This window comes from Passer montanus, unplaced genomic scaffold (genome assembly GCF_014805655.1).
Source record: "Passer montanus isolate IOZ18808 unplaced genomic scaffold, ASM1480565v1 scaffold46, whole genome shotgun sequence".
Classification (NCBI taxonomy): Eukaryota; Metazoa; Chordata; class Aves; order Passeriformes; family Passeridae; genus Passer; species Passer montanus.
The window spans coordinates 6,712,532-6,726,029 of record NW_024369485.1 but is presented as its reverse complement, the minus strand read 5'-3'; the positions used below and the strand labels follow the sequence as shown (position 1 = coordinate 6,726,029).

At 40.3% G+C, this 13,498-nt stretch overlaps 1 protein-coding gene across 2 annotated transcripts in view; it reads right to left on the bottom strand.

The window, feature by feature from the left end:
* The window catches only part of PTCHD4 (patched domain containing 4), an 82,542-nt gene that overhangs the window by 44,835 nt on the left and 24,209 nt on the right, over positions 1–13,498 (bottom strand). For both annotated transcript variants that reach the window (XM_039721604.1, XM_039721605.1), the window contains exon 2: positions 11,887–12,367. In XM_039721604.1, the coding sequence (XP_039577538.1) occupies positions 11,887–12,367 (481 nt within the window). The remainder of the gene's footprint in view (positions 1–11,886; positions 12,368–13,498) is intronic.

Genomic DNA, 13,498 nt, shown 5'->3' with positions numbered 1-13,498 from the left:
TTTTTGAAAATAAAGTTGCTGGAATTTTTGTTCTTAAATATTTTCTCTAACAAAATGTATTTTTTTTTCTTTGCATTTACTATTTAAAAAGTGAAATGAATTACTGGATGTTTCCCTTTATTTATTTTCTGGCACCCTGATGTTATTTTGCTATTTTATTTTATTTTATTTTATTCTCAGAGGAAAAATAAAATGAGGTTTTGAATTGGAACATAAATAATTTGAAATTTAGAAAAACTAGAAAGTTATCACTTTTTTCCCTCAGGAAATAAAAGGTTTCCTGGTCATGAACTACTGACATAATTCTTCACCATTTCTTTCCAATTGAATTTATGAGAAATAACTGTCTAATTTTGCTAGAACTTGGTGATGTTTGAATTGAAAACTTTAAGGTACTCGAATTAATTCAGGGAAGATAATGGAAAAAGCTCATGGAAAACTGGAAGGCACCTCTTTTGAGGAGCACCTGAGGCTGAGGGTTTGCCAATACGAGCAGTGTGCTCCATTTGCCTGTTTAAGCAAATAGGGGAACAGTTCCACACTGTGGAGGGAAAAGTGGAAGAACCTGATCTGCAGGTTAAAATTAGTCTCTATTTTTCAACAATTTTCCTAATGCTTTCACTTTTCCTTACTCATGTCAAATAAAACAATCCCCCCTGGGAATTAAAAACCTGGAAATGTGCTCCAGGAAAAGACAATGACATTGATATTTGTGTCACTGATTGAAAAAATTAAAAGTATGTTTTTCTTTTCAAATAAACTTCGAGTAAAGTCCATGGAGACTTTCTCAATAACTGAAATATAAAATTTCCCAAGGAACGCATTATTTGCTATGCATTTGGCAATACAGTGGCAGGTCCTAGGGAAGTGGAATGCCAATGTGATAGGGTCAGGTAGAGGAGGTCACAAAAGACAAGAAAAGATCTCCTGGATCACTGACAATGTTCTAGAAATTTAAGAGCTGACAAGTGTCTTTTTCAGCTTGTGAACAAAATTCCCAAGTGGTTATAAATTTCATTGCTATAAAACTGTATCACATATACAGTTTTTTACTTTTAAAAATATTAAATCTATTGATTGACATTCTTGCCTTGTTTTGCCCAGTTTATGCATTTGGTCTTGTTTGTCCATCCTTGACCACCAATTACTTTAAAACTTCCTGACCAATTTTAAAATCATGATAAATTTCTACACCTTTTTTTTTTTTTAATAGTCCATAAAGGGATTCTATTACTTTCCCTTCAGGGAAAGAATCAGTATATTACAGGTCAAAATCCATGTAAGAGAGATCTTTTGAAACTTGCTTCATTAACTGCGTTGTCTGACTCCAAATAACCTAAGAAAGCATAACCTAAGAACATCTCCATCTATGATTATTAAAGCTTGCCCTGCTTCAATATCCTACCAAGGTTATTCATTTAAAAGTAGCCTAACTGCTCGATAAAGTTCTTGCTGTTTCTCAGCTCTGATGGGAGAGACATGGCAAGTCCAAATAAAGCTCAGAGAGGGACTTTGACAAGGGCATGCAGGACAAGGGGGAATGGCTTTACACTGGAAGAGGGTGGGGTTAGCTTAGATGGTAGAAAGAAATTCTTCCCTGTGAGGGTGGTGAGGGCCTGGAACAGGTTGCCCAATGAAGCTGGAGATGCCCCATCCCTGCAAGTGTTAAGGCTGGGTTGGACAGGGCTTGAGCAGCCTGGTTTAGGGGAACATGTCCCTGTCCATGGCAGAGGAATTTGAAGGGGATAATGCTTAAGATTCCTTCCAATCCAAGCCATTCTGTGATTCTATGATTCTAATTTTGCAGTAGAAGATGAGGTGAGCCCAGCAGCTACCACTCTAAAAATTGGCATCTTGAAATTGACTGGGAGTGTGATGGGTGGGATGTTGGCACTGGTGGGTTGTTTTCCAAAATACTCAGCTTTTGTATAGCTCTAACATGGCATTTTCTGGTAATGCTTTCAATTCAGCAGCCAGCATCTCTCATTTGAAGCCTTCTCTTTCAGCTGCTCCCATAAGAAGATTGTGCTTTAGATGAGTTTGGGTTTTGCTTTTTGCACAGCTTCCTTTTCCAGTGATATCTACTCTAAGCACAAACAGGCTTTTTGTTCCCAAGTCTCCCAGACTAGTTTTAGAAGGTTTTAATTGCATTAACAGAGATCTTTGTGTTAAACAGTTTCCAGTTATGATAGAAGGACAGAAGGTTTCATTGCTCTGCACTCAGTATGCAGGGCACCTCCCCACCCTCAGCTTCTTGCCACACTATGTCTTCCCTGCAGGATAATAATTTCTCAAGAGTAACAGCAAAAATATCAGCTAGAAACTTAAGGAAATACAGAATTTTTCACCCTCTAGGGCATCACAAGGTGCATTAATCTGCCACTAGGTCCCCATTTATAAAACAGTACAGGTGCTCCCTCTAGTAGGTTGTGCCTGTGGTTTCTCAGTTTCTGCAAAGTTTGCAAAATGCTGTAATACTGAATGGTTTCATGGCAATGCTAGCACAATAATTTTCTTTAAAAGCAGGATATCAACAGCAATGGAGTTCATAACACTAGGAAAAGCTATGATATTTAACATTTCCAGGGAAAATTTTCGTTTGAATATAGACTGGGATATGTGTGTAGGGCAGGTCTAAGTGTCATACCAGGTTGTAGAGGAATGCTTTTCTTCCTTGGTCTTTAGGAATACAGAGTATGAGCAAAAAATTTCCTAGTGCTGAAATGCCAGGGATGACTGCAGGAAAATGCAAGGACAACATGCTGAGGCACAGTTATGTGTTCTCAGGGAACTGAGAATGATTTTAGAGACTGCTGAGCCACGTGGCCATTGCATTCACCAATGAAATTCAGCCATGTCTGGGTAAAAACCAGCATCTGCCTCCCAGAGCAGCACCTGCACAGTGCTTGGAGCCAGGCAGTGCTCACCAGCACTGCATCTGACCTGCACAGCAGCAGGAATTGGAGGAAGCGACAAATGTAATTATCCTCACTGAAAACCAGCCAAGACAGTGAGGACAGTGTGCTCTCTCTTGCAGAACAAAAACCAAAGAGCATTTTTGGTGATCCACAGCTGCAAAGGCCTGAGCTTTTCACCCCATTCAGCCCTGTGCCTGCATCTTCAGCTGCTGCAGCTCTCCCTGCCACTTTGGGCATCCAAAATAGCATCTCCTTCCTTATCTCACCATCAGATGAGTGTGGATGAAACATGACCTGTTTGCACACATCCAGCAGGACTAACACATGAAAATTCAGCTGTTATACCTGGCAATACCTCTTCCTGAAGGCCAGGAACACAGGCACATGATGTGGCATGAATAACATGGGCTGCTGTTGTCATTTGTTGCAGCTCACGGAGCAGTGAACCCTGAGCCAGTGTGGGTCCTGCATGCTGGATGTGACTACAGGCAATTATCCCACCAGAGAGGAGAAGTCACTTCATGGGAAGGAAACGGAGTGAAAAAGGATCAGGAATGGAAAGATAAAACTGAATTATTAAAAGTTGAAATAGCTAGTGGCTGCACAAAGGACATATAAATGATACAATACTGAATAAAGTCTTTTTAGTTCGTTTGGTATTTGCAATAGACTCCTTAAGCCTTTGATTCTGTGCAAAGTTTTTAACATTGCAGATGAATATAGCAGATAAATATTGATTTAGGACATTTGGCAGGTGCTGTATTGAGTATCCTTTTTCAAACTCTTCAGGGGAAAATCATCGGGCTAAAAGAAGGCAGCTATGGGAAAATTTCTTCACAAGTGAAATTTCTTTGTACCAATTTTTGAACCAGGTTTTTAGCATGGTCATTAATTTTTATGTGTCTTCCTTATGGTTATGGTTTAATGTTGCACTGTTATTCAAAATAATGAAGAAGTTTTAGCTAGATGTGTAAAAATCTAAACTTGTCTTCATCACACTGAATTTTGAGCTACAACCATATCTCACAACAGTGAATTCCAGGGATGATTTGCACACAAAATGTATTACAGCAGAAAAACAAATGCATTTGCTGGCTTTAGTTTTTGCTCAAAACCCAGAGGCACAATTTTGGATTTCCCTGCAGAGGATCACGGTATCTAAGGCAAGCAGACAGCCTGCTTGATGGAGCCTACAACATTCACTCTGTGCTGCCTTGAGTAACAGAGCCCACCTTTCCTTCCCAGATCAAAAGAAGCAGCAGAGCAAGGCTGAATATTTCTACAACACACCAAAGAACACTACCCCACATCTGCTCTTTCCTGCAAATCTCCTGCAGAGACCAGAAACCATCATCAATCTTCCTATTGTATGGAGCTCACAGGAAAGTGTGAATTAATAGTAAAATATCAGTGAGAAAAAGATCTGGCAGGAAATTATATCCAAATTGAAATAAGCACAGCTCTACATATAAAATATCATAAAAGTATTTGCATATACATAGTTACTGTGAAAAATTACACTCCACAGTTCATCCAGACAGACCCTGGAGTTTATAGGTGCAAACTGCAGCAGTGGAAATCTTAAGAAATACCTTTATAAAGGTATGGTTTTTTGAGCCCTGGAACAAGCTGTCGAGGCTTGGAATTGCTATTGGTGCTATTCAAGGCTGGATTTGTCAGTGCTCTATTAAGGATGATATACATGGAGCTAAATAGTTTTTGCCACAAGGCAGCTCTTTTCCAGCCCAAATTAGCCAAAGGTAAATGTGATGTGCATCGATACATACTAAGCACAAGGAATAAAACTCCTGCTTTAATGAGATCAACACACAGAAAATCTGCATCCAATAAAAACCTTTAAATAACCCAGTCTCAGGAATAAGCCTTGCCATGAAAAGGTAGAAAAATGAAAGCAAGAACTGTTCAGACAAATGTGTGAAGCATCTGAAGAGGAAATATCTTTTTCTATCAGAACTGAATTGATGTATTGATTGAGTAGTAATCATATATTTGAAGTGCAAAATAATTCTTTTCAGACCTTGACTTTTTTAGCTTAAATCATGGTCTCTTCTTTTACCAATTCACTTTTTACAGAAGATTTTAGAAACACTTGCAGCAAACTAGAAGCAGTTCAAATGACAGCTACCATCCTGTTAGCTGCAGGTGGAGAGCTGAGGAAGATGTTTTAATAATATTAACAACAATAGCAGACAACATTTTTTGGATACTTCTCTTGAGTTCCATCTAGAGACAGAAGAAGCCAGAAAGCCAGACTTTACCTGCCTTTTCTTAAGCAACAAACACAGAAAATGTGTTTTGTATTTGCTCTGTCATTACAGATCTGGCAGTAATGGTCTGTGCTTGGGCTGTGGTCCACAGTGAATGCTTCAACCTGTGCTGAGCCTCAGAACCACTGACCTGCAGCTCTGCAGCCCCACCATCCCTGAAGGATGACATTTGGGTTGATAAGAGACCTTCTGAAGACTCTCTACAGGAAAAGAAGGGCTAGAATTCCACCTCTGAGGGATTCAAGGCAGTCTGTGCATATCTGCTGTATATGCATCCATGTGTCTATGTCTTAGAACTTATGTATATAACAGAATCACAGAATCACAGAGTCAATTAGGTTGGAAAAGACCTCTGGGATTATTGGGTCCAGACTGTGACTCAACACCACCTGAGTGCCTCATCCAGGGCAGTCTGTGCATATCTGCTGTATATGCATCCATGTGTCTATGTCTTAGAACTTATGTATATAACAGAATCACAGAATCACAGAGTCAATTAGGTTGGAAAAGACCTCTGAGACTGGGTCCAGCCGTGACTCAACACCACCATGTTGAGTAGACCTGAGTGCTTCATCCCATTATTCCTTAAACACTTCCAGGATGGTGACTCTACCACCTCCTTGTGCAGCCTGTTCTAATATTTGATCAACCTTTCTATGAAGAAATTTTTTCTTGTGTCCAAACCAAATGTCCAACCTAAATGAGATCAGCACACAGAAAAAGTGCATCCAATGAAGAACCTTAAATAACCCAGTCTAGGAATGAGCCTATTTTACACCCGAAAACCAGAAAACCGCAGGTGCAAAAGCATAAGAAGTCACCCTTTTTCAGAGATGGATGAAACTTCCTAGAGATTAACACAGCTCGTCCCAAACATCTACTAAGCAATTTTCCTAACAGCTCTGGACTTTCCCATTTCTTTCTATTGCTTGCAAAGGAAATTGAGATTAAGGGGGGAACATTTGGGACAACTGGACTGTGTGCTACAAACCCTGCTGCTGGAACTGAGGCTGCCTGGGCTGCCTGGTGCATTCTTTCTGCTGGGTGTGAGAAGGTCCAAAGGACTGGCTCAGAGATAATCTCTCCTCATGTATTTGAGGAGAGGACAGTTCCAGTCTCCCTGACCATCACCACTTCAGGACATAGTTGCAGGACAAGGCTGCATGGTGAAAGTGCAGCAGATTATCCCAGAAAGGCTTTAGTCTTTGACTCATATTGCAGGAAAGATTGTTCTTGCGTGAAATTCCTTTCCTATAGAAATGAAAAAATCCCACCAACTGCAACAGGAAATAGACTTGTCAGGAAATATACCATGCTATGGGGAAATCAGCTTTACAAATATACAAATATGGAGAATTTCTAAACCCATTCATGTGAATTATTTGTGTTAGATGCCCATTCAAATAGGTAATCTTAAAATTTTTTAAATTTTGCAATTTTTTCCCTGTCAACTATTTTTTTGTTTGGTTTTGTTTTTGTTTGTTATTCCCATTTTCTTCTGTAAAAGTCAATAAAAGAAACTTCATGATTAAGGACAAGGTGCTTCCAAGTCCTTAAAGATCTGCTGAATGAGTGGAGAAATGAACTACTGTAAGATCAAAACAGCAGATTCACTGAATTTTTCAGGCATGGAGGGGTGGGGATTTATGTCAGGAGGGGCTGTTCTTTTGCTCCTCATCCAGATAGGAGGTAATGGTGCAACATGAGATTCATATGGGATTTGCTTTACTGCTGCATCAAAATGACAAACCCATAGTCTGAGTCACTCTTGAAATGTTTCTGTCACATTTGTAATCAGAAAGTCCATTGCTTGAAGCAAAGGTTAGAATACAGTGATACTTCATGTTCAGGTAAACTAGTGACAGCCTGTACTTTGGCTCTCACATTTGTCTTCTGAGGTTTGAAAAAAATAATTTCTCATCTGAACTAGGACTTTTTTTCTGCAATTTTCCATGACTCTGCTGCTAATATAATACTGTGACATCTCAAATTTACTGAAAGATGATCACCAGTCATTATTTCAACAACTGCCATCTGAAAAAGGTTAGATGGCTTCTATCTGAAATGCTAATAACTGCCTCGAGTCTTGTCTGCTGTTGCCTTGATTCCTCCTTCAATTTTAACAACTCTGGGGAAGGAATAATGGGAAATTTTAACAGAATTCTGCACTGAAAGTACAATCTCTGCCATCCATCTTGAGCTCATAAAACAGGCATGGGGCTACTGCTGGATACGGGCAGCCCATTGGTTCTTAAAGCTTTTGTATCTCTTTACCACATCTCTACCAGCAGTGTGGTTACTGGCAGGAGTGGCAGCAATTCTGCAGTGTGTGGTAGGGCACTCAGTGAGATTAATGTTCCCTAAAGTGTCAGTCACAAACAGCTGCTCCCACAAATATCTTACGGACTTCATTGTCCGGCCTTACAAATTACAGGAAATATTTCTCACATCCACTGTGGATTCAGCCTTCTAAGAAACACGTACATTTTACAGTACAAAAAGCATAATTACACTATAATTATATTGTAGGTGGGTTTTTTTGTCATAAGATTTCCACTAATCTATATAATGAAGTACTTCATGGACTGGCCAAAAATAATTGCAATGTAAAATGATGTAATTGGTACACCTGCATTTAAAAATACATAGTTGGGACCTTAGCTGAGTTAAATCATTATCTCCCTGATGATATCAGTCTGGTTCCTGTGCATTAAAAAGCAGATCATGGGAGCAATAATATCTCAATTATGTAGTTAACCTTCTGGTTATATTAATTAGTGATGATTAGGCATGGGAAACCATAATTATGTCACGTACATAACACCCTTTTGAAATTGCATATGACTCTAAACACAAAAGGCAGATGTGAACATCTAACCAGAGCTAGAACAAATCTGAAACTTAATTATGTGACCCTCTATCTGTGTCTGAAACACAGACATGACAGTTCTGCTGATGTTAAATTTGTAGAAGAAACTGCAAGTTTTATTTGTCCCAGAAGAGAAATGCAAGGTAGATCAGTCTTATATTCTGATTTCACAAGCAGGTTATTAAATTCTGACTGAAAAAAAAGACAAACCATTTAGACTCAATTCAGCTAATAAACAAGGAAGCTCTGAAACTAAAGGAGCACCTTTACATTAACTCACAACATTTACTCATTTATCTGGGGTATGAACAGCTAAAAATCAGCCTCCCTTGCTCCTGTTTGCAGGAGATCCTGGCAGCCAGCGAATTATCTGCAGGAGAATTTCCTGAAGAGTTTCTCCTGAATGACTGCACAAAAGTTGTGGGAGACACTGTACTGAGAAAACTTCCAACGCAGCTGTCTGAGGAAACTATGGTTGGGAAGAGGGAGTCAGAGAAAACAGGATTTTCCACCACTGTCCTCATGCCTAACTTAAGATTGAAATTTTTCACCTTCAAGGATAAAGAAAAGCCAATCTGAGCTAACACTCTTCCCCCACTAGAGCTGAAATGTTCTTTATCCCAGCAGACCATTCCCTCACAGCAGGACTACAGTAAATAATTATGGTGGAGGACATTCAGTCTAAATTTAGAAAAATATTAAACATTCCACTTTTCTATGAGCTTCTTCACCTAATGAAACCTACAGAAACTCTGCATTAATAGAGGAACTGTGGGTCTAGACATCCAGGCTTATTCAGATGGCAACATCCTGCCACCCTTGTAGGAAAAAGGACAAGCCCAGAATATCACAAAATTTCCATTAAAATTAATCCTTTGAAAAGCGAATGCTAGAAGAAACTGCATATTTTTGACCAAACAAATGTACTTTAAATGGCTGGTTTGCAAATGTCAGGTTGAAGTGTTCCAAAGTTGGGAGCTGCCAGAATTAATGCTGCCTGTGTACTCTGCATTGTACTTGCAGGGTCTTTGTCACTGTTATTGCCTGGTTTTATTTTTTTTTTAATCTAAGTAACTTGACTTTGAAAGTTTGACTTGCAAATCTGGCATTTGCAGTTCAGGGAAACCCCACCTTGCACACCTTTTGTTCTATATTCACTCAATTACCATTTGAGGTGCTGTTTGCTTTCTGCTGTGCCAGCAGCGAGGGACACTGGTACAGCGTGGGCCAGGGTTGTTTATTGACCCACAGAATCAACAGTCTTGGGGTCTGCACTGTTTCTGCTCTGGGCTGTCAGATCAGTCCCTGACAGCCAGGACAGCAGAAAACCCTGCCCAGTAAGGCCCAGGTGAGTGAGGTCCTGGGTGTATTCTGGGCAGAGCAAGGTCTCATTAGGTGACAGTGTCCCTTAAGGGACTAAAGGCACATGGTACTTTGTAACCCAGTTAGAATTTGGTAAGACATTCTGCCTGTCTTTTCCTCCAGTAAACTGTAAAAGTGTTGTCTAATATTTATAAGCAGCAGTTCCCAAGCATTGCAAGCTGTTCTGTAATGATATTTTCAATTCAGTCTGAGACTCCTGAATGAAATTTCTGAAGAAGTTACATAAATGCTTTCTTTTTCAACCTGAATTGCATTCGATATAATATTATAGAAACAATCCTTGCAAACATCTCACTTCAAGAAAGGTTGTTTTTTCTTTTCCTTTTGCTCTTGGCAGTGGCTGTGACAAGAATGACAGAGCAAAACACAACAGAAAGTTATAAATGCTGCTTTTCCTAAGACAGCAAACAAACTCATGGACTACCGAGGTGGGAAACTGAGGCTTTCAGAAACTCTGACCTGTGTCTCACCCTGGGGCTGCAGAGAGGGTTTAAATTGAGGAGCTCCTTTGGGAGTGACAAGTCTGAGACCTGTCAAGCAAAGAGCATGTGCTACCCATCCCTCCAGCCATCTGAAAAGAGACACTGGCAGAGGAATACACAATTTAAGGAAGGTGCTTTTCATCACTTTAGGGTTTTTTCACCATTACTTCAACTTGCTGCATAAGCAAGGCAGTGCCTTTTGGTTCCTCCTTTGATATGCACCTCCTGACACACAAAGAAAATGATGCCAAAATCTGATAACAAGCATGACCCCTGCCTTCACTTCATCCCTTCCTCCATTCTTTGTTTCCTAAACCCACCCCCCTCCCACAGGTCAGGATCAATTCCTCACAACCTGGCACGTTCTCTGCTGGCTTCCTTCTCTTTCCCCATCTCAGCACTTTCTTTCTATCAACTCCTCTGGCACCACAGAGCCACGCACAACATCTGAAGAACTGGCACAGGGCAGTCATGTCAGGAGCCATCACCACAGTGCAGATGACTGAATTAGAGGCTTTAGCACAGCCTTGTTTATCACTATTAATGAGGCTGAACCAAAATTACAATTACTTGGGGTCTTTGAACCACTCCTCTCTTTCCCTTCTGGAATCTTGACCAATCCCTCCATTCCACTCCTTCCCACCTCAGAATCCCTCCAGAGATTCTGAGAGCAGGACTGATGAGGCCACAGCTCTGCCCTTTTGTTTAGTGACACATATGCATTATTAGGGGCTAGATTAAATAGGAAGTTGGGATTGGGGATGCATATACCCCCAGGAGTTTTCTTAGGGGAAGATAACAAAATATGGTCTTTAGGGAGATTGAGGTTTTAAGGAAAATATAGGACCTTTTTTCAAACCTTGACTCTGGGTTGTGACTTTGCATATTTAGTTGATTCTTACCATAACACAGTACTTGGTTTGAGGACTAGAATCATGAATGGCACTTAAGAAATTAGCTGTTAAAATGCAGAGCTCTGGCCACAGGGAAGATTCTCTGCTGTCTGAAATCGAGAATGAAAACGTTTAGTTCTGGGCTGCCACCACTGAGATTTTGCATAGAGTTGTCATTGGGGTTCAGACTCATGGCATGGCAAAACTTTGACAAACTTGGATGTGAGGGCACCAAAAAATGCTGCCCTCATGGCTGAGCTGGGCACCTTTCCCTCTGCCTTTCCAATGCAACTTCTCAGCAAACTCATCAACCATATGGATGCACTGGAAGTGCTTGGAACCAAACAGTATCAGAAAGCAGCTGATTGAAAGGAATTCTTCTGCCTAAAGAGCTGGGTATTACATTTGTTCTTCTTTCACACCTTCCCCTGTCTGGGTGCCATGCAGAGGAAATCTGTGCAGCTGATCTGGGATTTCACAAACCAAGGGATTATGCGCCATGGATCCTGACAGGCCCCTGTGCTCACAGCCTGGCAAGCACCACAACTGTAATCTCCTCTCTGAGATAAAGTCCATCAATCTTATTCTTACACTAACCTCACCCACTCTGCCCTTCAGGCAGAGCTCGAATAAAAGACCTTCTTGGGAAGGATGTTAAAATCTGCCCTTCCTTGGTACCCTCCTGTTTAACTTACTCATTTGCCTGGCCTCCCATCAAAGTTGGGTCAACATATATCCATTTTGTCTGCTGAGCTGACTAGTTTTCAATAACAATTTCTCCTTCATTCTGTAACAGAGATCAATAGAACTGCCCCTCTCTCATGCTGGCTGAGATTCCAAGAATGTAATTTGCTTTTTATTGTTGCTACTGCTTTGTTTTGTTTCAATTTTTTTTTTTTTTTTTTTTTTTGGCAAGGCACAGATCAATTTAGAAAGATGAAAATGACTTAGACTTTCACTCAAAGTAAAATCTGCACTTTATAACCCAGGATGTAATTTACAATTCTGTCATTAAACTATGTTAATCCTATTATTATGAAGATAAATAATTACCCATAGCGAAGAAAGGGATTCCCAACAGAGTAGAATTATATTTTCCATCAGTAATGAAAAATATCCCTGCCGCAGTGACACTGGAAATACAGATAGTGAGCACTCCCAGGAGTCCCAGGAAAGGTTTGCTACGCAGGCAGTCCTTCATGGAGCTTGAGACGGTAGCAGTCAGGAGAATCAGCATCAGGCTCACCAAAATCTTGCCCCTGGCCAAGAGACTGGTCTGGTGGAAGTCCTTCCAGAGGCTAAAGGATGCTAATGAGTAGAGCTGCAGATCCTGGTGATCCAGCTGCATCTTGTGCATCAGTTTACAGAATTCGCTCTCCCACTTCTCCCCAATGAGGTCCTGGGTGACAGAGCCATACGTTTGGAGGTAGTAAGTGATTTGGATGGCTCTGGCTGATTTGACTCTCTGGTCCTTGCTGTTTGGCACTTCCATTACCCCTCCAAGCTGGTGGCCAATGAAACTGCTCCTTCCATCCTGGGAGAGAAAGCAGAAAAGATGAGCGTGTGGTTATTGTGCTTGTGATGTGATGCAGAGATAAACTCTGTCTCCTCTCACAGACATGCCAAGAGCTCTGCTCAGACATCACTGCACTCAACAGGAGCCTTGCCATTCACCCCCCTGGGCTTTGGGATCTGTCCCTGCTCCCTGCCACAACTCTGTCTTACTCATTATAGGCTCATTTGCATTTCTGTGCTGCAGTTCAGTGAGTGCTCAGATATTCATTGCAGTCTCAGGGATTCCCAGATACCGAGGACCAAAATATTGCACGCAAGCTCCTCACCCAATGGGAGAGGATGACCTTCCTCATTTAACTGATGGACAATGACAAATCTCCAATTACTACAAAAAGTTTGAGATGAAGAATAATTTCTGGATGATTTGTGATTTCTTGACACATTGGAAATGATTTTTAGAAGTTGGAAATGTACGGAAAATTAATACTGATTCCTCAGGATACAGACAGATTCACAAAGTTTAATAGCTATTCTGTCTCTAGAAAAAGATAATTAAAGTCAGATGTTTTGAATGGTTAATTTGAGATTTCATGGATTTATATCATTGGCACAGAAAAAAAAAATCTATCTTGAACTTAAATTTAACCAGGAATTGGTTTTTTAATACATTTCAAGAGTATAAACCTTACTCTGGTCTCACTTATTTCAGTAAATGCTAGGACATATCAAACTCTGTGACAATCAGTAAAGGACACAAGTCCACTCAGCCTTTGTCTGTTATAAAGACCAGGCCTTTGTTTTCTGTAAAGTTATCTGGCTCAATTATTTGTTTTGTTTTGTTTTTTCTTTTATTGTTGGAAGGATTTAATAAGAAAGGTCCTGTAAGAAAGGTCCTCTCTCTGTAGCCACTGGTTGCAGGATATTTGTATGTGCCCCTTCTAAGTCAGGGGAAGCCTGTGCTGGTTTAGAAGATGGAATCCAGTTGCAAACTGAGGAATCAGACTCAATGATAAAATTGTCCCAGCACAAGTAATCTCTTTGATCAAAAATTATAAATCCAGGGATTGTCTTTTGCACACCAAATAATGTTTTGCTTTCTCCTCAACATAAATTATAAGTTTTCAGATTTATTCCTCTTGTATTTAATGAA